Consider the following 23704-nt stretch of genomic DNA (forward strand, 5'->3'; position numbering starts at 1 on the left):
CCCGGCGATTCCAGAACCTTCTGGAACGCTCATGCCCGCCGCGGGTCAGAGGTGAGCTGACCTCACTTCCGTGCGGGGCCCGGCCTGGGGCGCCGCGGGAACTGTGCGGCGGGTCCGCGGTGCCGCCGGGGCGCAGCCGTTCCCGGGACTGGGATGGTGCCGCAGAAGTTGAAAAAAAACGGCGGCGCTAAACGTCCCCGGGGCCGGGGGAGGGGGTCGGGGCTGCTCCGCCCCGGGGCGGGGCGCCGGTCGCGCATGCGCACGCCGTGACCTTCCTCACGTGTGTGCTGGCGGCGGCGCGGTCACTCGGTGCGGGCGGCGCGGGAGCATCATGGTGAGTGCCGGGGCCGCCGCCATCTCCCCAGCGCTGCCGCGGCCCCGCTCCCGGGCTGCTCCGACCCGCGTGCCCGCCGGCGCGGGGACACACAGCCCGCACGGCATGGCGGCGCCCCTGCTCCTCCCCGCGCTTGGGTCGCTGCCGGGCCCCGAGCAGCCGCGCACGGGTGTGCTCGGTCCCCGCCGTGCCCGCGGGCAGCGCTGGGTCGCGGGGGGACGGGAGAAGATGGAGGCGGGGGGTGGCGGCGCCGCAAGGTCACGCAGTCCGCGGGGCAGAGGCGACTCCCCGGCAGGCGCGGGGGCTGCGGGCCGGACGTGGCGGGCGGTTTGCCGGGGCTGCTTTTGGCTGCGCGCACACCGGAGCTCAGGGTGCCTCCCGCCGCAGTAACGGGAGCGGCCCCGTGACAGCAGCGCTGCAGGGCAGGGCCGCGCAGGCCACGGCGGGTCTCTGCGGAGATAGGCAAGAAACCTGTGCCACGCTCCGCAACTCTCTTTTCTATAAGTTTTGTAAAATTTTTTATAGAGAAGAAGGAGAGTTTCACTGAGTTGCCCTTGTTCTCGCAGTGATACTTGATTCTTAGGATAATAATATCGTGAAGAATTAAAACTTAGTGTAAAATATTGATGGTCATAAGTCTGGCAGCTTTATTTCTGGTAAACGTAGACAGCTCTTAAAAAGGAGGGTCAGCGATATTATCTGTCAGAATGGAAACGTACAGAACTGGCAGCCTTTTCCCTTGGTTATCTTCCATCCCTGTGCTGCTGGCAGCAGTCAAATACAGCATCTTCCATGTGCTCTGCCCGTGACTCTGCTTTCTGCCGCTGCTCAAGGGTGTGTGGATGCCGATGAGTGGCAGCAAAGGGCACACGGATGCCAGGCCCTTCCAGCTCTTTCTCTGAGCGTGGGCTCTGTACCTGTCCACTGGAGCTCTATGTCCATGTGACTTGGCAACCTGCCATATCTCTCCTTCTAAATCAAAGCAGGTTCCTTCTTCCTGACCCCCGTGCGTTTGGGATAAGTGCATTTGCTTGCATTTATCTCGCCTATGGCAGTTAGACTGCTGGTTCTGAAATGCAGAGATAGCAGACAGTAGTTGCAAAAAAACTCCAAACCTAAACCAATTGTGAGGGAAAAATCCAACAACTTAATAAAAACCCTTCACCTTGACTTTGCTTAAGCAGAAGCAGATACTGAAGCAGTTGAGCTAGAAGGATGCCTACCTTCTCATTTTCAGGGCCTTGACTTAAACTTTCTTGTAAATTTTTCTGACTCTGTAGAAGTTGGTGTAAGTACTAGCACTGTGGCTCAGGCTTCAGGTTCTCACTATTTTTTTGGTGAAAGGGTAATGCTTCAAAGCACCTAAGAAAAACTGACAGTGGGGCACCTGGCTAGACCTGTATTCTAAACCTGTTCACAAGTACAGGTGCAGCTCTCCCAGGGAGTCCTTAATCTTCATTAGATCTGGTTGTGAACTGGAGAAATGCAGTTCCTGTAATCATCAATAATTGTGTTCACCAAGCCATAGCAACTAAGGGGCGCTGTTAAAAGCCTAGAGGCCTTTCCAGGCAGAGGAGTCTGCTCATCCGTGGGTGCTTTATTCCCCAGCTGGAGTACATCTTCCTGCAGCTGAATTGTCAGGATTGCCCAGCATCTGCCTGTGCCCTCAGGAGTTTCTGATGCAATCAGAGCTCGTATTTGCTGCTATTAAATAAGTGCCTAGCAGTTGTCTTACACTATTCATCTCTCTCAAAATAAACCATTATGTGTTGGGGTTTTAAAACTCCTTTTAATTGCAGTCTTTGTTGTAATGGCTCTCTTGTTACAATGTACAATTGCTTCCACAGGCAGGAAAAGCATTTAGGAAATTTCTTCCCCTCTTTGATCGTGTACTGGTTGAGCGATGTGCAGCAGAGACAGTAACCAAAGGAGGAATCATGATACCAGAAAAATCCCAAGGGAAGGTACTACAAGCAACAGTAGTAGCAGTTGGATCTGGAGGCAGAGGAAAGGTAATTCCCCAAAGCATTCCCTTTGGGTAGAACCAGTAATGAATGGGGTGGTGGTAGCTGGAATATTGCCATAGGAGTGGGATGGTTATAGTGCAGAAGTGGTGATGGCTCACAAAAATGGATGACTGTGATGGCTGAAATTACAAGTAGGGATTCAAAAAGCAGGTAGAAATCTCAAGTTGTCCTGAAATAAATTCCAGAATTCCTTTAATCATTTGTAAATTGGAGTGGGGTTTCTTTTGTTTGCTGTTGGTGGTGGGGGTTTTTTCAGGAGGTGTTGGTGGTGTTAGTTTATTTTAAATATGTAGACAGTGTTTTGTGTGATACCCTGTTTCATCACATCTCAGCCAAAACCTTGAGGGACCAGCAGACTTCTTTGTTAAAATTATTACATGCTCACATGTCTGTGACTTGTGAGCAGGGTGGAACCCCAGAATGTGGGGGTTCCACAAAATATAAGATAGCTATTTATTGGCTGCCTTGTGCTGTGCAAAATATCATTGTCCATAAGGATTAGGCTTATTGGATTAGAGAAAGTCAGCAATCAAATAAGTGTTGAGTAAGTGCTTGTTAATTTTGCACATTGGATATGTATATGGAAATAAGACAGCTCACACCAAGGCCAGTGCCTGGGGGCTTCCACAGCAGAAGGGCTGGTTCCCCACCAGAGCAGTGTCCAGTGTCCAGTTGAAATTTCAACCTGGGCACATTGCTTTGGCCTTTCTTTACCATGAGTCCCTCTCTGCATCCCAGGCTGGTTTGTGTCAGGATCTGACTTTTAACAGCCTATGTTGTGAAAGGGTGATAATGTTTGACTAATGTGTTAATGTTTTGCTTATAATAAAAAATATAATTAAACTCTATCAGGTGTTTCTAAACAATTGAATTGATGGCAACAGACAAGTTGGTCAAAGTTACAGAAATGGGAAGGTACTTTTTAAACTGGCACTTAGGGAAATTATCCTTGGCTATAGAATATGGAGATGGACTTTGTCCCTTGATTTTACAAGGGGGTTTCATGGTTCTTAAGTGAAGTCAAGCAAAGACCTCACACTTGTCTTTACAGTCAAAACTAAATGCAGAGTTGTGATTTCCTGAATGTTTCTGTGCATGGATGGACTGTTGTAGTTTGGAGGAATTCTGTTAGAGAAAAGTAAGGATTTTTTTCTTTTTTCAGAATGGCGAGATTCAGCCAGTGAGTGTAAAAGTTGGTGAAAAGGTTTTGCTCCCAGAATATGGTGGTACTAAGATCGTACTGGAAGATAAGGTAAGTTTCCCAGCTTTGTAAGTGCAAAGCAGAATGGTTCCTGAAACAGCAGTAATAAATACTGTGGGTATTTTGTGCTGTTGGCACCATTCAAGAAAGAAAGCAGCTGGATCCAGCCACCTTCTGACAGCTGTGCTACTGCTATTTCTGCCCCTGCTTAAAGGGAAGCAACCACAGGAACCTCTGACCTGACCTTTGCTGGGTGGGCAAAATGTTCCACATGTCAAGTGCATATTAGAGGGAATCCAAAAAGGCTTAGGAGTTCCTGGGGGCATCCTTGTTTTTGGCAGGGAAGGCCTGCAGCATTGTTTTCTAGCAGTTCTTGTGCTTTCCCACTGCTAGACGTAGTAACTTGATAGCTTCCAAGGAGTATCTTAGGAAGAAAAAGAACTTTTTCGAGACTAGCTCTGCATGTTGACTTTTTGGTTGGCTTGCTTTTGATTTTGTACTTAATGACTGCAATAATGCTGACTCAGAACAAGACAGCATTTGCAAAACAAGAAAAATATTTACATGACCGAAGCTAATGTTTCTTTTCTTTACAGGACTACTACTTGTTTAGAGATGGTGACATTCTTGGGAAATACGTGGACTAAACCTGTTGCAGTATCAGTCATCCATTCCACTAAAAAGCTGAAATTTTTCTTTCATCATGTAAATAATGTCCTTTATTTTATAATAAACAGGCATTGAGTCTTTGAAATAACTCATGATCTCACTGTAACGATGGAACACAAATAAAAATATGTACAGTCAGAAATCAGTTGCTCTTGCTTGAGTTCCATTGAACAGTGAAATTTGGATGACCACCAACCAGCCTTAATTATCCCAAACAACATCATTTTATATCCTTATCTCTGTACTGAGATTGTAAAGGTCTTTACAATAAACTGCTAAAACTAAACTGCTTCTGTCTCAGTTTCTGCTGTTGCTCAGTGAAACTGAGTCTCAATTGTGTAATGAGCTCTCTGCACCATTCAGTGGTAGTAATATGTTATTTTCACCAAGTTTATATAAAATGACCTTAAAATGGTTACCAGACTGATGCAGGCTTGCTGAGGACTTTTATCCAGCTCCCTTGCACATTGCACTCCTGAGATAGGATGGGTTCTTGTAACTTCTGCCTGCAGACCCTGAAACACTGAAGGTTAAGGCACACAAACAGCCTGTCCCCTGCAGTTGGAAGGAGCTTGGTACCAGTCATGTCTGTGCTGGAACAGACTCATCCAGTTCCCAGATGGAGCAGATAAGAATTAATGGTTATTGTCACTTATCACTCACTAAACTTTGTCAATAGAAAAAAAAAAAAAAAAACAAAGCAGCTGTTAACCAGGCAGAAGTGGGGCTGATGCTGATCTTAGATGCTGATCTTAAATGAAGTTTCTTTACTGATTACCACACCATCACACCCAGACCTTGAACTTTCCCTTAACTCAAGAGAGACCTGCTTTGACAAATTACATTTCCTTTACCCTTAACAAACTATTCTTAAAGAGCAAGACATTGATTTAGGTAATGCTGAAGCAATTAAATTTGCATATTCCTGGCCACCTCCTCTTGCCTTGACAAGGATTTGGGGTTGTATGTGCAGGAGCACCCAGATCTGCACTATTTCTGAGGAGGCTTTCAAAGCTGGAGTGCACAGAGGGATTAGTGCAGCCCAAGAACAGACAGTGCCTTAAAGTGCTTTTGGGGTAGTCCCAGTGAAATCAGTCAGAACATGGCTTCTTGCTGCTGAAACTTCAATGGCAGGAGTTAAATTTCACTTTTCTCTCTAGTCGAGCTGATTGGAACTCAGGCCTGCTAGATACATTATAACCCTAATGCCAGAGGTACCAGTAAAGAACTGTAACAAAATATTTTTCAGATCTCCACTCAGATGCTGCAGTGAGGGACTCAAGCTCTGACACAGTAACACAATGTATTTTCTGCCAGCACAAAGTCCCTGCCATCAGCTGCACAGCACAGAGGTCAGCTGGAGCCATGCCTTTCCCTAGGTGCCATTGGTCACCCAGCCATTCCAGCAGGAGCTGCACTTGCCAGGCTTGGCTGCAATGGCTTTTGCTCCCCTTTGTTGTGGGGTGCTTGCTCTTGGCTGCTTCCCTCTGCTTGCTCTGGAGCTGAAAACAGACCAGGCACTGCTCTGGGGCTTAAATTTGCACTGAACTGTGGACAGACAGAGAAGATGCTAAATTAATCAAAATACACTTTTTAGTATAAAAGACCTACATCTTGAAATCTGCCCTATTGCAGTTTTACTTTAGTAGTTACAGCACTGCAACTTCAAGCTGAAACTTCAGATAATCACACCCCAGGGACCTTGCAAGACAATTGATTGTGCAAGGAAACACAAACTCCCTGGGAAGCATTATCTCCCACTGCAGCCAGCAGGCCTTTATCTCCCAGGATAAGGCAGGCACTGCTGCAGTCACACAGCAAAGAGGAGAAGGTATCTAAAAGATTTACACACAGCTTAGAGACACTGTACCCCATCTCAAGGTGCAGTAGGAGTTAACTGCCAACAGAGAAATGTTTAGGCTTAAAATTCCAGCATTTCTTTCCCTAATGTCTCTAAAAGACACACACTGCATAGGATGACTCTGAGCCCTCACCACACAACCTGGCTGCCCCCAGCTCCACTTTCAGCCCAGTAGGTTTTCAGCAGCTTGATACAATGCCTATTTATTAAAATATAAAATGCCTATTCATTATAGAAATAAAATATAAAATGCCTATTTATTAAACTTAGCATGGCTGTATCTAGTACAGTTTATGTAGGTGATTTAAAACAGAAGTCACACTTCGTGGGAATAAGTAATTGATGGATGTGGGGGGAAAATAGTGTTCCTAGGCCTAATTAAATGGAGGACACAGTGGAACACTTGCTGGAGTGACAGGAATGTTCTATCCTTGCACCACAATGCTCTCACTGGGAGCAAGGACAAGGCCACTGCCACCCAGCCAAGGGGATCCATCTGTGTCACCGCCTGTCAGGCCATGACAGTGTGCCAAATCCCATATCCCTCGGGTTCCTCAGGCAAGGACACACAGTCACAAACCCTCTTTCCTTGCTGTGTTCTTCCTGTAGGAAACCAGGCTTCTTTCCACTGTTTTCTACATGGTTTAAAAACTGTAGTTTTGGTGTAAATGCTGCATATTGCCCCTGCTTTTATGAGGGGATACAGTCTTCAGTCTTTCTTCAGTCTGTCTGAATCCCAAGGAAACCAGGTGGACTCCATCTTTTGTGACTTTCTTTTCCTAACACTTCAGAATAGCTTCCATTCTCAGCAGCTGTAGTGTTTTCAGAGTTTTCTCACCTTGGTTGTGTCATCCTGCCACAGTAAGAAAAGGATGGACCATTTATATGCCAAAAGAAAAGAAAGGACAAGACAGGTCCCTAACAGCACATGCATGGCTGATTAATTTTTGGCCAAATATTCAAATTTTCATTAGTGAAGGCCATAAGAGGAAGACCAGCTGAAACCCCAAAAGTGAAATTACCCTTGTTCAGATTTTGTTCAAAAACAGCTTGAAATTGAATGAAATAAAAATAATAAGCATCTTCCAGGAATACAGGGTTAATTATCAAGGAGCAGCACAAGATAACCCTATAGAATTTAAGATCTCAATAAACGAGGCAGATTTCTTTCCTTTTTTTTCTGCAGACCCATGAACCATCTTCAGACTGAATTAACAGAGACATATTTTTCTCTGACTGGTATTTCTTCACGGTCAGATTTGTTTCCATGTTAAAAGCAAGATGGCCATGAAATAAAAGTCAGGGACAAATGGAAATATCAAGTCCCCAATTTTTCTGTGCTTTAAGGTTAAACCTTGAATATGGTGATAGGAAAAAAACCAAACCACAATAATAAAAGAATAATGCAAACAAGCTGCTGAATTTTGAAGGACTCAGGCAGCTAGAACCGCTTGTGTTTCAAAACTGGCTAATAATAATATCAATCTCATAAAAAAATAATGTTGGAATACAGCTGGCCTAAAGAGGTACTAGGACATTTCTACTCCTCGTTCCAATACACCAATTTCTCTCAGAATTTTAAACCTTTCGATGGTTTCTTACACAAGCTGGGTTTCGCCACACGACCCGAAGAGCTGACATCCCTGACGTGCCTGGGGCAGGAATGCGGGCCAGGAGTAAAAAAGTAACCAGTGCAAGCCGAGCTCAGGCGCCTGCAGGCGGGAACGCCGAGCTCCGCGTTACAGTGTAACGTGAGAGGAGCTGCCCTGCCGGCGACAGAACCCGCGGGTCGGTCACTGCTGACCCCGTCACCCATTTCTGCTGCCCGCGCATGGTCCCGCTCCCGGGACGAGGCAGGGCCCTGCTCACGGCCTTGCCCAAGCCCAGTCAGCATCCATAGGGCACTTCTCTTTCTGACGGGGAAGCCTAGTTAGAGACTTGTCAGTGTTCTCGATCTAGAAATGTTTCACAATTTGTAGTTCTCACTGGGTAGAAGGAAGGGGTTTTAACGTGTTATTTATAGCAAAATAATTGAGTGAAGGAGGAAACTACAACCAGCACTCACCCCGAATGCGGTGGGAGCAGGGACGGGAGCAGGGAGCCAGCAGCCTCCTCCACCTTGCAGCAAATACCCCACAGCTGCCACCATTTTTTCCCTGGTTGTGTGAGGGAGGCGTCTCACGATACCTCGCTGCTTCATCGTTCTTGCACACAGGCAGAAGCAATTCACCCCTCCTTATTCTGTACTCATTTCTACCACGTGTTTATAACGTGGTAGAAATAGAACAACTTTCAAATAATTTTCTTCTCACACTACAGAAATACTATAAGTCACTCCAGTCTTTCAAAATGTTTTCTTGCTTGTAAGGGAGCCGTATTTATCAGCCAGTTATGAGGTAACAGTGTCTTTTTTGTTTTCTTCGCAAATAGAGTCAACACCCGGCTCAGTAACCCTTGAAACCTGGGCTAACTCTGTTTGCCATTAGCGCAGCAGTTTGTGCCCTCTGCACACCGAGCTCACAGGGTCTCAATCCTGCCTGTGGAAACCTAGAAAGGCTTCCTACCTACTTTAAAATTATTTGGCCCCAAACAACCCTCGCTAGGGTAGGGTTTTACTCATTATTTTAAAAATTAATCTTGAATATTAAACTCTGAATAATTTTAATTCCACATCCTTATAGTTGGTCTCGCACATAGCATCAGGGGCTCGGTTGTACAGACCCAAGCGAGGACTAACCTTGCGTGAGCGCATGCACAGCCGAGGCTGGCAGGGGATGCTGATGAAACGGGATGAAATACGATGGATTTCCCAATAACCACTCAATCTCTGTGCGAGGCTTTGCCTCGCAACCCGGGTCTCTCGTTGCGACACCGGCCCCGCCGCGCAGCACCGAGCGGCCGCCCCAAACCTCCCCAGTCCCGGCTCTGTGGGTGTGGGGGTGTCAGTGTTGTCTCTCCGGAATACAAAGCTCGGCTCTGACAGAGGGACCTGCAGAACACCGCGCTCACAGGGAAGGAACCGTGGCCTCCAGCGCCGCGCGGAGGAGAGCGCGATAGCGCTGCCGGCAGGGAAGGGGCAGGGACGGTACCGAGGCAGCCCCACCGCCGCCTCCCCTCACGGCCACCCCCACTCACCCCTCCCGTTTTCTCTCGCGAGAGCCGTGCCCGTGCCCGCCCCCGCCGCGCGCGCGGCTGTTCTGGCCGTGCCCCCCCTCCCTCCGCAGGCCCGCTCCCGCCCCGCCCCGCGGCTGTTCCTCCCCGCCCCGCCCCCCCCGCGCGGCCCCACGGCACATCCGGGCCCCGCGGTCGCTATGGTCATGGCGGAGGGCACGGCCGTGCTCCGGCGGAACCGCCCGGGCACCAAGGCCCAGGTGAGTTGTGCGGTGGTGCCGCCGCCGCCGCCCCGGCCGCCGGGCGAGCGGGCACGGGCAGCGCCGCCGGCGGGGCCCAGCGGCCGGCGGGGCGGCGCCGAGGGCCGCTCCAAGGGCCGCGCCGGGCCTACTGAGGCCGGGGCGGCGGCGGCCCCGCTGCGGGGATCGCTTTGTTCGCGGGGCAGAGGGCGAGACCCGGCAGCGGCTCCTTCCCCGCGGGGTCGGCGGAAAGGCCGCCGGGGCTTCCAGGCTGCGGGCTGGGAGCGGAGGTCGCGTCTGGCCCGGCTGGCCGAGGGAGGCGGGGGCCTCGGCCGGGCGGAGAACGAACACCTGCGAGAGCCGGGCGGGAGCGCCGCAGGCTGGGGCGGGCAGGGCGGCTCCCCGGTGCTGTCAGGCACTGCGGCTGTTCCTGCTCTGAAAATACCGGCAGGGAGCTCCTGACCCTGCACTGGGCTCCGCGGGGAGCTCGGCACCGTCAGAGCGACCGTACCTGCCTGCCCTCCCAGAGGGATGTCATCCCTCCCTTACGTAACTGCACACAGGGAAATTCTGCTGTCACGTCGCTTCTCTTAATCGAAATGGAATTAATCTGTTTCTGAGGTTTTACGGTCAGCTGGAACAGGCACACTTCAAACACGGAAACTGCATTTTTTAGATTATTGCAGAGAGATGATCTGTCAAACCTCTATGTGAGGCTTTCCCCTGTGCTTTTGGGAGGGGATCTCATGGTGGGAAAGGAGCTGTGTATGACAAGTGTCTTCTCCTGTTCTTTGTCATAGCAGAGAGGTAAAATTATTACACAATCCTGTAAATCAGGTCATTCTATGCACGTTTAATATGTAAAGGAGACAGAATGTCTCCTGTGTGAGAAGGAGATCTGTGCCTTTGATAAATTTGGGGTATTCTGAAAAACAGCTGGACATAGACCTAGGTTTGGTCAACTATTATGAAATTCATGTAGATTGAAGAGTTTTGTGTACAGTGATGATAATTTCTCTCCATAGACATGATTTTTCTTTGTGTGTGGCTGTATTAAATGTTTTATTTTGGATGACACTGGTATAGCTGTTCAGTTTGCAAATACAATTAGGTAATGATATTTCAACAGTGGATATGCACTTGAGGTATTTCTGCCAGAGCTGACTTGCTTTCTCAGGAACAGATTGCCAAGCTTTGCTGTTGGGACATTTTCATTGAGTCATTGCACCTGCTGGGATGACTACAGCAAGCTGACATGCAGCATCTCTGCATGATATGAGGGAGCAGCACCAGATTTTAGATGTGAAAAATGCACAGTAAGAAAATGCCTGTGGTTGGGATGATCATGGTGCAGCACAGGTGGACTGCTGCAGCACACAGGTGCAGCTGGATCTGAGGTGAAACTTCAGCAAGGCTTTATCATTAACAAGGCTGATGAGCATCCAGAAAATTTAATTAAGGCACACTGACCATACCAAGGGTGAGGTGGGAACGTGGTACCAGGTTAGGCCAGCACAGCGTTGCGTGATCTCAGTTCAGAGATGTTTTTCTTGCTGTGTCACCACTGGGAGTTTGAGTTTCATAAGCAGTGTGCTGCTGCTCTCTGCAGACCTGTTCCTGCCTGCTGCTGCCTGGTGTGGCACCTGCAGTGGGTGCTGTGTGCTGTATTTCATGGAACAGACGCAGGCTCTGGGTGGTACGGCGGGGCTGCTCACCTGCCGAGCCATGCAGAGCTTTTCCTTTCAAGGTGTGCTAATGCTGCTGCTGCAGGGCTGGGAGTGCAAATCCTCTCTCCCTCTTCCTGCCAGGACTGTGTGCTGCTTCTGTTCACATGAAGCTTCCTGGAATTGTATCAACTCCTTCTATTTTCCTGCATGCTCAGGCTTATTGTAGGCTGTGTGCCTTTCTTCCTCCCCCTCTGGTTTTGTTACATTGCTTTAAATTTTCTTTTTTCAAAACAGGATTTCTACAACTGGCCTGATGAATCCTTTGAAGAAATGGATAGTACATTAGCTGTCCAGCAGGTATCGCTGCTTACATGAAATGTTGTTAATGAGTGCAGTTTCCCAGGTTTTGTGTTCTGGAATATAAAATTGAACAGGGCTTGCTATTTATCTGCTTAGGGTGTTGCTGCACAGCAGTGAATTTGCTAAGCACCTATGTATATTAACAAATTAATGGTTAATTTTGTTTCCAGAAATAACTTAAATTCCCATGTCTGGTTTAAACAGATTAAAGAAAATGGTGGGGGTTTCTCCATTCTTATACTTTTTTTTTAATTGAAGAAAGGCATTTTTCAGATCTGGCATTTTTAATACCAGTTTCCTTAACCTGCCCATCTACTTTTGAACTTTTTAGTCTGTCAATAATTTAAGTAAAAATTAAGCCCCTCCAAGATGTAATGTTCTGAATATACTTTCTTACTGTTATTACAACAAGATCTAGTTTAATTTCTACTCCCTCCCCAGTATATTCAACAAAACATAAGGGCAGACTGTTCCAACATTGATAAGATCCTTGAACCTCCTGAAGGCCAGGATGAAGGTGTATGGAAGTATGAACATCTAAGGTAAAAATCCATCTGTTGTTAATATTCTGTCTTGGTTCTGAATTTTGTTCATTGATGCTGGTAGTGAATCTATTTGAAAGTGACACATCAAAACTAACTTAAATGAAATTTGATTCTTCCACTGTTAAATATTGGTATTATTTTCTGAATTCCCTTTACTTCTAAAGATTTATAATATGCTCTGATCTTATTGTTTCCTTTAAAAGAAACTATTTGCACCTCACTTCTGGAATAGGAAGATACAGTCATGAATTTCCATAGCACTTTCTCATAGTATTGTCAGTTCTCCATCTCCACTATGGGTAATGTGATTTCCAGATGCTCCCAGTGCTTTTCCTGAAACTAGCAGGCAAATAGGCAGGCACAGCAGGAGTGTCTTACAGTTCTTTTTCTGCTTGTAAGGAAACAAACCTTTTTATCCACTTTTGGTTTTTTAAGTTGCAGTACAATACTTCCACTAAATGATATGTTAAACTCAAGCTTTGCTGTCTGTGAAGAATTAAAATATAATTGTTTAGCTGGGTAAGAAAACCATCTGCTGGTATGAAGATCAGAGTGTCTAAGCTGTTTTCTATGAGATACTTGCAGTGAGGAAACAAATAGCTGATTTTGATGCTGCTGTGTTCAATTTCTTTTAGACAATTCTGCCTTGAGCTCAATGGACTGGCTGTCAAGCTTCAGGTAATTCTTTTCTTGAGACATTTTGTCAGGGAGGAGACTCTTTAGTTTTGTGTAGATTGCAGAGCTTTCTTCTAAATATATACATGCAGGGCTAAGCAGTGGTTGGAGGTTTTGTAGTATTTTAAGGGCATATGGCAAATAATCCATTTGGGGGGTGGACAGGGCAAGGAAATTATTTGAAAAGATCAGCTCCTTTTTGCTGCTGGGGTTTTTTTCTTAACTGAACAATTGTTTTAACAGAGTGAATGTCACCCTGACACGTGTACTCAGATGACAGCAACTGAACAGTGGATTTTTCTTTGTGCAGCTCATAAAACTCCCAAAGAGGTATGGATGTATTTTGGAAAACTGACTCCAGTGATGCAGGAATTTTCTTTCACAGTTAATAGGTTCATGAGGAGCCTCTTAAAGGTGGCTTCTCTAGTCAAACTGAGAGCTTATGTGGGTTAAGAATATCGTTTGAGCTACTCTTCTTTACCATGCTGTAGTGTTTTACAGAGGAACAGGATGAGGTAAAAGAAACTGCTTTTTTACCTCAGTATTAGCAGCTTTGCACATTCCCCTTTTCTCTCTGGGTTGGTGTTGACCCTGCCTCAAACTCAAAGGAAAAAAGCTCTTTGTTTAACTGATAAAGAGTTCATGCTGAGAATGGGCTCTCATCTTCAAACGTTGGCCTTGATCCACAGGGTAAACCTGACACTGCAAACCTGACTGCATGTGCTCATTCTTAGGGCAGGTACTCCAAAAAGGTGGTGGAGTCATGATTCTAGTCAAGTGGGTTTATCAGCATGGCATTAGCTTGTCTTCCTCCATGTCCAGTTAGTTTAAACTTTGTTCAATTTTCTGTTAAAACACTTGACACATCTTTTTTTTTTTTGCCTTCAGAAAGTCTTTGTTGCTTTTGGTAATGATGGTAGTGCAGTTTGTCATATTTATTTTTGTATTTCACCTTCCAGAATAAGGTATTGATTCTTTTTAACCTCATCTTTCCTGTCCTGTAAGATCTTTTTTCTTGTTTTGTTCTGATTTTACTTTCCTGAGATGTTTGTATTTAGCCAACTTCCCACTCTCTCCTTTAACCCCTGCCCCTAGTCAGCACCTTGGCATGTCTGGCAGTGTAGTCCTCAGCTGGACTGGAGAACTTCAGGCTTCTTTTTATCTCTGAGCATGCAGCATTCATCTCCTGTTTTCCGTGGCAGTAGCCACCAACTATGGTCAGAGAGGGGCTGATGGAACCTTGAACTGCTGAGAGAAATGTAGAACTGACAAATCTTTTTCCTCAAATTGGTGAATGGACAATGGACATACTTTCTCTCAGTCTATCTTTTCTTCCTTGAGGTGTACTTGATTGCAGAGCCAGGGATGGCTTGTTACACACTTAGTTACATGTATGATTTTAGTTTTCTTTGCCAAATCAAAAAGCACAGATAGATTTAGGTTTGGTTTCAGAGCCTGTAAAAGAACAAGTCTGGCAACTTGACTGTGTGGGAAACAAATGAGCTGTGAGGTAACAATCATCTTTCCTTTCAGTGTACTCCTAGCATGTGTTTTTATTATACAGCTTTGCTCAAGGAGAAGCATAGAATTCACTACTCACATGCATAATGGCATTGCCATAGTAACCTTTTCTTGAAATAATTTTCATGGGTTGTGAAGCAGAGAAAAGAAATAACTCAAGGAGGAAATGTAGTTATACATATATATATATATATATATATATATGCATATATACATATATATATACACACACATATATTTATACCTTTCGACAAGCTATGTGAAACTTCTGGGAATAAAAATGACCAATGAAGTTCAAAGCATCAGAAAATATGATGTTTTTTTTTAAACAAGTTCTGACAATGTCATGCATGTGCTCACTCACTGTCTGTTTCTGTAGTGTCCTGCTATAGACTACACCAGGCACACACTTGATGGAGCTGCATGTCTTCTGAATAGCAATAAATATTTCCCCAGCAGGTAAAAACATTTTCTCTTGGGAGGAGGGAAGGGGTTGGAACTTAAGACAGTGACAAAGCCCAGGGAGAAATGAAATGCATGTGTCATGGGCTACTGTTGGAACTATCAAAAATCCTGCAGCTCTGAGGAGTTGGGAGGCCTATTGCCACTTCTAAGCCCAGGAAGAATTCTGGCTTATTCAAAGTTTGCCATTTACTGGAGCTAAGGGATGCTTTTTAGGGAAAAACTGTTTTAGTCATACCTGTTAGTGGTATGGGGCTTCCATTGGAGTAGTGCCCACCTAAACAAGAGGATGGCCTTTGGACAGATGCTGCACCTCAAATGCCTTCAACAGGACAGCACCAAAACCCTCCAGAAGCCAACACCAACCTACTGGGGGACATGGCAATTGCAGAAGACAAGAGACAGGCAACTGAATGAGCAGGGCACATCAGAGAGAACTTGGAGAAGTCAAAAATGTGCTTCTCGAGGAATTTGGCATAGACAAGGAGGTGCAACTGGAAGTCTCCTTTTTTTTTTTTCTTTGCCCATAAAGCCTAGAAACCAGAGATCCAGCCTTTACCAGAATAACTGATGATGATTAGTTACAGGCAGAACTTCTTGTAGTTGTAATACAACTTGTAGTCAGAGTACAATTTGTAAATGTGGAGCTTGCACCAACAAGTCTAAATTTCATATGCAATTATACAGACTAGTTTTAACAATCAAGATTTTTGTCAACATGTACCTTAGTAGTCATTTCACTAGAACAGTTGTGTAACCTTTCTCCTGCTGCTTACAGGGTTAGCATAAAGGAATCCTCTGTAGCCAAATTAGGATCAGTGTGCCGAAGGATTTACAGGATATTTTCACACGCTTACTTTCATCACCGGCAGATATTTGATGAATATGAAGTAAGTAGTCTGAAATTACATCTTGAAAACAGGGTATTTACTAAAGTTACAGCTGTGATGGAATTGTATAATTTTAGTCCTACTAGACTCTCTATATTCAAATGAAGGATTGATTAGAGTACAGTCCAGTTTTGTAAGAACTGAAAAGCTGTTATACTTACATATACACACAAAAATTCGTTTATGTAATTAGTGTATTTAGTTATGGTTTCCCTTCATTTAGATAAAAGGCCAGAATTGGAGGTTTTTCTACAGACAACTCAAATTCAGCTTGTATTTAAGAATCCTGAATGTATTCAAGCACTGAGTGCAGTTAGTACTGCTTACAAATATATATAATCTCTTGTTTGTGTACGTTGCACAACAGTTAAGGAATGCTAATTGTGTAATTGTAAAGAATCAGAGTAATTGAGGGCAACTTGTGCACAACCAGTAACTTTTCTTTTTTAATAGGAAAGTAGAAACTAATAGATAGAAAGGAGATAAGGGGTACAGCTAAATATAAAAGGGAACCTTTGCCAAATCTCACTGAAGGATTCTGGAACAAATGATTGTGCCCTGTTGTGTTGGAGATAGACAAGAATATATTTAAATATGTAAAAGTATGGTTCTGAAATTCCTCCTACATGCACTAAGTGCTGTTAAATTGAGCTGTGGCTGAAGCCTCAATTTCAGTAGGTTTCTTAGTATTTGTAGTAATGACTTTACTAATTAAGTTTGACTAAGACCTATAAATGTAATGAGACAATTACATAGAGCAGGCTTTTTGTTCAGCATGTTCCTCATAATGGTGTAAAATAATTCTTCTGTACATACTGTTTTCTTCCCTTTTTTTCACCTCCAGAATGAAACTTTCTTGTGTCACCGGTTCACTAAGTTTGTGATGAAGTATAATCTCATGTCCAAGGATAATCTGATTGTACCAATTTTGGAAGAAGAAGTGCAAAATTCAGTGTCAGGGGAGAGTGAGGCATAATGGCAAGAGCAGTACAGAATCCTGTACTGAATATAAACACATTAATTATGTACTGTATATATCACTTTAGACACTTCAATCACGTATCTTCATAGCTTTGTTTAGTATACTTTTTGTATGCTGTGTGCATTGCCTTTTAATATGGGAAATACTTCTAAGTTATTCATGAGCTGTATATTCATCTATGTGGCACTCATGGTTTTTAAATAAAAGTAGTAGTATCTGTTTATAATGCCTGTTAATAAAAGAATTTACAGTTCTCTAAAAATGCTGCTAAACAATCATTGAATTACAATCCTGAAGATGTGTCTGATTGGGTGGGGCAAAAGTGAGATTTCACAGCAAGCCATTTTGTAATGCAGTAGCTATATTAAGTCTTAGTTCAAAGGTTATCACCTTAAATATATAATTCTGCAGGAAGCTTCCTGCAATGTAGCTTATTCCTAATTTACCTTTTATTTTTTTAAAATGGCTTTGAAGATTTACTTCTGGATATGCATATTGCTGTATGTGTACATCCAGATACTAACAGGATCTATAGTGTTAACCAAAAGGACAATTTCACTATGGTATTGAACATATATATTCTTGATAGATGTATCTAACACACTTTCTGGACTTTCCTTTTGTCAGCAGTGGAGGTTTGTGTGCAGCAGGGGACAGGTGTTGTCCTGTTAAGGCAGACCTCTGCCATTTCCAGTCCACAACCTCTCTAAAGAATACCTGTGCATATTTATGGCAACTGCTTACAGATTATACCTCAGCTGTTCATGTTACACTACACAACACCCTGGCACAGTCTCTGCTTGTATTCCTAGTCAACACATGCTACATACCTGAAACATCCAACCCGATTCTTTGCAAGAGTTAATTGTGTTTTCAACGTACATTTGTTTCTCTTCATTTACCTTAACCATATTGACAGAAAGATTGGGATTCATGCTTCTGGTTCCCTATCAGTTTCCCTGTTTGTTTCAAGTTGTGTTTGCAGATTTGCAATAACTGACAATTTCCATGAGTGCTGCTTAATTGTGTTTTGTCTAGAAAGATAGAATTAAATGTTTTAGAGATGCATATAAGAGAAATACTGCTAAGTGTACATGAATGCAGGATCTAAAAGCAGTAGCAGTGTTCTTGAATGAATTTTGCTTTGCTGTTTAAGAAGTTAGCTTGTTTCTCTGAGGTTGACAGGAGCCCCCTTTATTTCTTTCAGCAGGTCACAATGGGCTAGCTCAGCTAGTTTCAGTAATTTACACTTTGTTTTCTGCATTACATTTACATGGAAAGAAGGGAGTCCACATATTTTTACTAAGTGTTTTTTCATAATATACTAAACATGCCTTAAATTCTATTTTTCTTTATATGAATCAAGCACACCTCAAGCAACTGTTATCACCTGGATGTAAAGGGAATATGGACAATGAGAAAATTGAGAGACTAAGCTTAAGTACTTCAACAGCTGTGTTCTTCAGCAGCTTCTTGTCTCATGTTTATCATTGTATTTAACTGTCAGCAGGGTAATTGCATGAGATGTTGTCAGAGTGAAGTAGCTTTAGTTACTGTCTATACACTTAGCTGTAACTTGCCTTGTATAGACCAGGTTACCTGATTTTGATAGAGACCTTGGAGTTTGTACTGCAGGTAGGAGGATGTTTTCTGGAGGTAGTAAAATGTATTTAGCTCGTTGCTGTCTGCTCTAGGACCATCCATGTGTGGCTCCTTTGTACAGTCACTCTGCATGTGTATATTGGCTGTGGTGACTGGGACAGGCAAAAACATGGGACTGGTGTTGCTAATTACATTTCCTCTACAAAATTGAAGAAAATGATGTGGTGCTCAGGACTGCATTAAAATTTTAAACCTCTTCCTCTTATGCTTTAAGAGTTTAACTTCAAAACAAAACTCTGGAAGTTTGAATCCTGTTTATTCTCATTCAGATTTGCACTGTAAAATTGACTTGCTATACTAAGCTGATTTTATATAAGGCCTAAGTGAGACACTGCTTGTATTTTCCCTTGCTATTGTTTACATGAGTACTGTGTACACACATGTGCCTGGATGGTACCATAAAACTTCAGTTAACCTAAGCAAACCATTGATTTGTCTAATAAATATTAACAGTTTTAATTTAGACTTTACATCATAGGGAAACTGAGACTGTCTTTGAATTATATTGTAAAAAAAGGATAAAATTAAACTGTTTCTTTATCCATACCACTGTATTTTGACAAGTTGTTCTCTTTTTTCATGTTGTCTGAGAACACAGCAACTGTCTGCAACAGACCCTTGGGCGCTCCCCCCTCTCTGATCCAAGGTGTGCTCAACTCAGGTTGTCTTTCTTTCCAAAGCAGAGAAATAAAATACTCATTAGGAACTTGCAAGTCAGACCTCAGATTTACACACTCCGAATCAGAACATGGTGGTTCCACAGTGAAAATATGGCAGGTCTAGACGAGGCCCTCTAGACACAGAATAATCACATTTCTGACTGCATGTCACACAGGCTGTAAGCAAACACTCACTGGCACATTACCTCTTCCTTTGTCACTGGGGGTTTTCCTCACCTTTGGCTTAGCACATCTTCCAGCACATCAGCCATGGTGTTAGGCTGTCAAGACAGCAATCTCCTTTTTTTGCCTTCAAAAGATGAATATACTAAGAACAGGGAAAACCTAATGAGCTTTTACTAGATAGCATTAACTCTTATCAGGCTTTGCTGTTCAGACAAGACTGCAAAAAGGTGATTTTAACTTGAAGCAAGGTATACATTGATCTAACCCAGTCAATGTCAGTGTGAGACAAACACTATAAACTGGGAACTGATTTGCTAAGTACTTCTAATGGTGAGAACCTTCCTATATGAACTATGGAAGAGATCTGAACAAGATCTTTTTACAAAAAGAAAATATTTTACAGACCAAAAACAAGTGAAGCAGCCATTTATTGCAGTTGACCAGGTATGTAAATAAACTGTTCTGACAGTTATAAGCAAAGTACAAAATATTTAACTGTGGACAGTTTCTTCCTGTTTGTAAACATTAGAAAACTATTCCCTCTCCAAACAATTTAAGCATCAGAAAGTATAAACAGTCTTTTGCAGAGGTTCATGAACATGGCTGCCTTCTTTCTAATAGTTGCAGAGCACTTCTGTTGTCACAATCAGGAATGGGGTTTTCCTACTACGTTTCAAACACAAGGGCTCCTGGCTGAAGCCTTGTTATTGACTACAGAAAGTGTACTTACTGTTTTTTTCAGAGAATTCTTCTGATTCACAAAGCTGCTTTACTTAGTGGACAGTACTGGTCACCACACCAGTAAAGGCAAAATTTAATGCTCTGGTTTGTGCCAGCCAGGTGAGGAGGATCTGAAATCAAATTTCCTATACCCAAAATGCACCCTTCCCTTTTTCACTCATCCAAGTAAGGTAAGAGTTGTCTCTCAGAAATTTTACATGGAACAAACCAGAATATTTTCCATAACTCGTTTTAGTAGCATTTTCAATTTTTTCAGTTTCAGCATCCAAGCCTTAGGAAGATGAGTGGTCAAGTGCATGAAGTCAGATAATTGCACTGCTCTCACACAGGCTGAGCAAACAACTTGCCCTGACTGCCAAAGGCAAACAATGCAGATGAATAATTCTACAGCACAGGCAACTTTGATACTATGAGACAAATGACATTAAAAAAGCCCAGCTGTCCTTAACAATCCAGGAATTGCTCTGTGGGTTCAGAGGAAACAATTTAGCATAGTTATACTGCATTAAAAAGACAGAAAAGGATCCAGAGGATTGCAGCATTGTTAACACCCGTGAGATTCATGAGCAAGGACTAAAGCATAGTCAAAACTGAGGGCTATAACTAAAAAAGAATATGGCTTTATTTAATTTTAAAAGAAACCTTTCTTGCTGAAAGTGGTGATGTTCTAGTGTACCTGTGGACATCCAGGGCATACTCAATTTCCACCCTAGTTCCAAAAGTCTCTCCTGTGTACATCCCATTAATTGTAAGGAGAATATTTCTCTTAGAAAGATAGTATTTTATTTGAATTTTCTGCCCTTTCAACAGGTGATATGGAAAGATCTCAGTTAAAAATTAAGTAATTTTTATCCAATTATTGCATTCTAGAAAGAGTAACTGTATTAAATGTATTAAATGTACTACTTTATACTTTGTAACTTAAATACTTACAGCTCAGTTTTGATTTAGGGTTCACTAATGTCAACTATCTTATGCACAGATCTTGCTTTATAAAAGGTTATTTCTTTGATATACTTTAAAAGCTCTAATTTGAACTATTCAGAACTGGAGTTCTGGACCAATTTTTGCCCATTTTACAGATTGGACTTGTATGGAGAATGACCAGTGGTTAAAATCACACACAAGTTTTGGATAACTCATTAAAAATACTTCTAGAAGTAGAGCAACATATTCCAGGTTATATGAGACCAGCTGTTGCTCCACTTTTAACATGCTAGAGTTCCCTGGCATTCTGCCAGAGACAGCTGTAACTTGTATTTCATATTTCTTGCCCATCTGTGTCCCATGGAGGAGATCCCTGCTGCCTGTGAGCATGACCAGTGCTCCCTGAGAAGTGCCACAAGAGAAAGCAGCACTTGGGCAGGCTCTGCAGGGACACCCAGCCCAGCAGAGGGATCCTCCTCCCTCAGTGCCCCAGCCAGGAATGAGCACAAGGCTCATGCCCCACATCCCTGACCTGGAGGTGCTGGTGGGAAAGCTGGGAGAAGAGCCTTTGCCAGAGGGGTTCCTTACTGTACCTCCTATTGGAGGTGCTCCCATCACTCCCCACAGCACGCAACGGCAAAATGTAGCTGAAGCTTCATCTCCAGAGCTGTAGATTTTTTGGCAAGAAAACCTCCCAACCTGCTACAGGTAAAAGTTGTTCTTTCAAAGAAAAAATAAGCAAGCCTGCCACTAAGAATTTTCTAAGTAGCTCAGGAAGCAGCTCTAAAGCAATATTATTTTAAGCTTCCCCTATACTAATTATGTCAGTAGAATGGGTTTTCCCCCTACACCCCCTGCCCTATAAAATGATATTTTTTTTCTGCATTAATTAGTTTTGCTTACTGAAATAAGCAGCTATGTTCTTGCTGAACAGCTCTGAGACTGCAGCTGAACTTCCACTATCCTGGCCATCTCCTGGGGTGCTTATTTGGAGTTAATTGTTGGTGTTCCAGTCACTGCATTAATCTGCCCACTGCATTTAGTGCCAGCATCTACCACTGTGGATTAGGCAGAGTGCACAGCAGCTGGTGGGATGCCATCCATGGGGAATGGGGTGTTGTAGGTAAATGATTAATGACATCTACGTTTGCAGCACAACACACAAAGACAGGTACCAAAATCCCTGGGTGATGTGTGTGCTGTACTGCAAACTGCAAACACAGAGTGGAGTTATGAATACATTTGCTCAGTTCTGACTTCTTTTGACCAAATTATTTTACACTAGCTTAGAAATGATGAGCATTTATAAACTTTTTTTTTTTTTTTCTTCTAGAACTAAATTAAAAATGCACATGGTAGTTATAATCACATTTACCTTCTGGAGATGCATTTTTATTTGGCTTGTCCTCTGTAAAATACACCTTCCAGACAGCAGCATAAAAGCAGTTGCTGTTTGTTCCCCTCCCCACAGCACCTTGCCAGCACTAATCTCCCTTAATGCAAGCAGCCCCTCCCCATAGCAAGGATGGAAGGACAGCAACTTGATCCTTTCCTCTGAACATCAAGTCTGGTATTGGATGCAGCTCAATACACTTCATCCAGTGTGAGATACATTTAGCTGAGACATTTTATATATACATCCATCTAATACTGCCTATGAAGTTCAGCCTACGTCTTCCTCCTATGCATTAGCAGCATCACACTGCTCTCAATGCTTCCTAGGGAGCTTCTCAAACTACATGTTTGCAGACTGCAAGTTAATCTTTCAGGGGATGAGCAGTTCTTAATTTCCACTCAGAAGTACATTATGAATACATCATTATAATACAAGTTATAAACTCCTGGCTTACAAGTACAAGGAACTCTGTGAAAACTGCATAGGTGAAGTTATATTCCAGGAACAAGTTACCTACCTACAGCCTCCTGAGTTTTCCTGTCCATACCAAGTCTGAATGCAGCTTAAATTATTAACACTCTACTGTAAGACTTGACATTTCTCTAGGCTTTTGAACTTAGGCAAGGAAAAAAAGTGAAAATTATATTAAAAAAACTAAACAACAGTCAGACAGTTCATTTTCCCCCACCAATATTTACAACATCCTTAAAAACCCCCAACAATAAAACAACCAAACAAACCCAAAAGCATTCCTCCAGCTTGTGGAAAATTCTAAACATCCTCATTCCTTTCTCTCTCACACAATTCAAACTGTCACTGTTCTGCAGCTTTTGCTTCCTTGCTTGTCAAAAGCATTAACAAGTTAGCAGATCACCCAAGTCATGTAGTTATACTATTAAAGACAGACAGAAAAACAAATTATTTTGCAGTAGTATTATTACTACAGTAGGATTAACTCAACATGGAAAATGACAAAAATACAAAAAAGAGTTTGGGAACAGTCATAGGATTATACCAATGTATTTAAAGTAGTGTAGTTTTTTTTAAAAAAACCCATTTGTGTGATTTATGTACATGTCCATTTGATGCAGTTACGTACTTATCACATACATGTGACCTGAGTGACTCCATCCTCCTGGTCAAACTGTCCATCATCCAGTTCCCTTAATACTCCATCACTGCTACTGAATCCTGGGAAGCCTCCATAATGGGAAGATCCCTCCTTGATCCAACATTGTTTAGAAGGAGACAGGTGAAACTCATCAGGTGGTTGTCCAGTTTCTACAGGGCAGAAAGTAGCTGTGTCTGATCCAACACTTCTGCTGGACACCCTGCCTTTTTCTTCCCCAGTTATCTGTCTTAAGGATTTCCTCTGAAAAATGAGAGAAAGTTGAAATGTTAGTTTATGTAGGGGAAAAACAACTGAGCCAAACACTTTGCAATGGATCATGGATAAATTTGGTGTAGCCGCATTTTAATCACGAGTGCAATTCTCAAGAAACAAGAGATTGCCATTATCTTAGGAGGCAATTCCCATTCCCATAGTAAATCTATGCAGATAGAAGTCAATGGCTGCTCTATACAGTCCT

The 23704-nt window shown here is 43.2% G+C and overlaps 2 protein-coding genes and 1 long non-coding RNA gene across 7 annotated transcripts in view; 1 reads left to right on the forward strand and 2 right to left on the reverse strand.

Annotated features, from left to right (window-relative positions):
- The first annotated feature begins 82 nt into the window (after nt 1–82).
- Nucleotides 83–18752, forward strand: LOC132075366 (MOB-like protein phocein). Of its 2 annotated transcripts, XM_059475734.1 has the most exons (8): nt 9365–9463; nt 11404–11466; nt 11911–12011; nt 12650–12692; nt 12933–13019; nt 14590–14669; nt 15451–15562; nt 16407–18752. In XM_059475734.1, the coding sequence occupies exons 1-8, from the start codon at nt 9404–9406 to the stop codon at nt 16536–16538; spliced, it is 678 nt and encodes a 225-aa protein (XP_059331717.1). In that variant the 5' UTR covers nt 9365–9403; the 3' UTR covers nt 16539–18752. The 2 variants fall into 2 exon arrangements, with proteins under 2 accessions (XP_059331718.1, XP_059331717.1); XM_059475735.1 differs by lacking the exons at nt 9365–9463; nt 11404–11466; nt 11911–12011; ... (3 more) ...; nt 15451–15562; nt 16407–18752 and adding exons at nt 83–334; nt 2182–2346; nt 3524–3613; nt 4159–4517.
- Nucleotides 6322–9059, reverse strand: LOC132075367 (uncharacterized). The gene is made up of 2 exons (XR_009418773.1): nt 8830–9059; nt 6322–6945 (listed from the first exon to the last, which is right to left on the reverse strand). It is a non-coding gene; the product is annotated as an uncharacterized LOC132075367 (long non-coding RNA).
- Nucleotides 18753–19460: 708 nt separating the features above from the next.
- Nucleotides 19461–23704, reverse strand: part of RFTN2 (raftlin family member 2) — a 29825-nt gene continuing 25581 nt past the window's right edge. For all 4 annotated transcript variants that reach the window (XM_059475731.1, XM_059475730.1, XM_059475729.1 and 1 more), the window contains one exon: nt 19461–23487. In XM_059475731.1, coding sequence (XP_059331714.1) covers nt 23218–23487 — 270 coding nt within the window. In that variant the 3' untranslated portion in view covers nt 19461–23217. The remainder of the gene's footprint in view (nt 23488–23704) is intronic.

This window comes from Ammospiza nelsoni, chromosome 7, assembly GCF_027579445.1.
Source record: "Ammospiza nelsoni isolate bAmmNel1 chromosome 7, bAmmNel1.pri, whole genome shotgun sequence".
NCBI lineage: Eukaryota > Metazoa > Chordata > Aves > Passeriformes > Passerellidae > Ammospiza > Ammospiza nelsoni.

Coding starts and splice junctions, on each gene's coding strand:
- LOC132075366 (XM_059475734.1), top strand. CDS start 9,404: ATGGTCATGGCGGAGGGCACGGCCGTGCTCCGGCGGAACCGCCCGGGC. Junction 9,464..11,403: donor GCCCGGGCACCAAGGCCCAG/GTGAGTTGTGCG, acceptor TTTTCAAAACAG/GATTTCTACAACTGGCCTGA. Junction 15,563..16,406: donor AGATATTTGATGAATATGAA/GTAAGTAGTCTG, acceptor TTTCACCTCCAG/AATGAAACTTTCTTGTGTCA.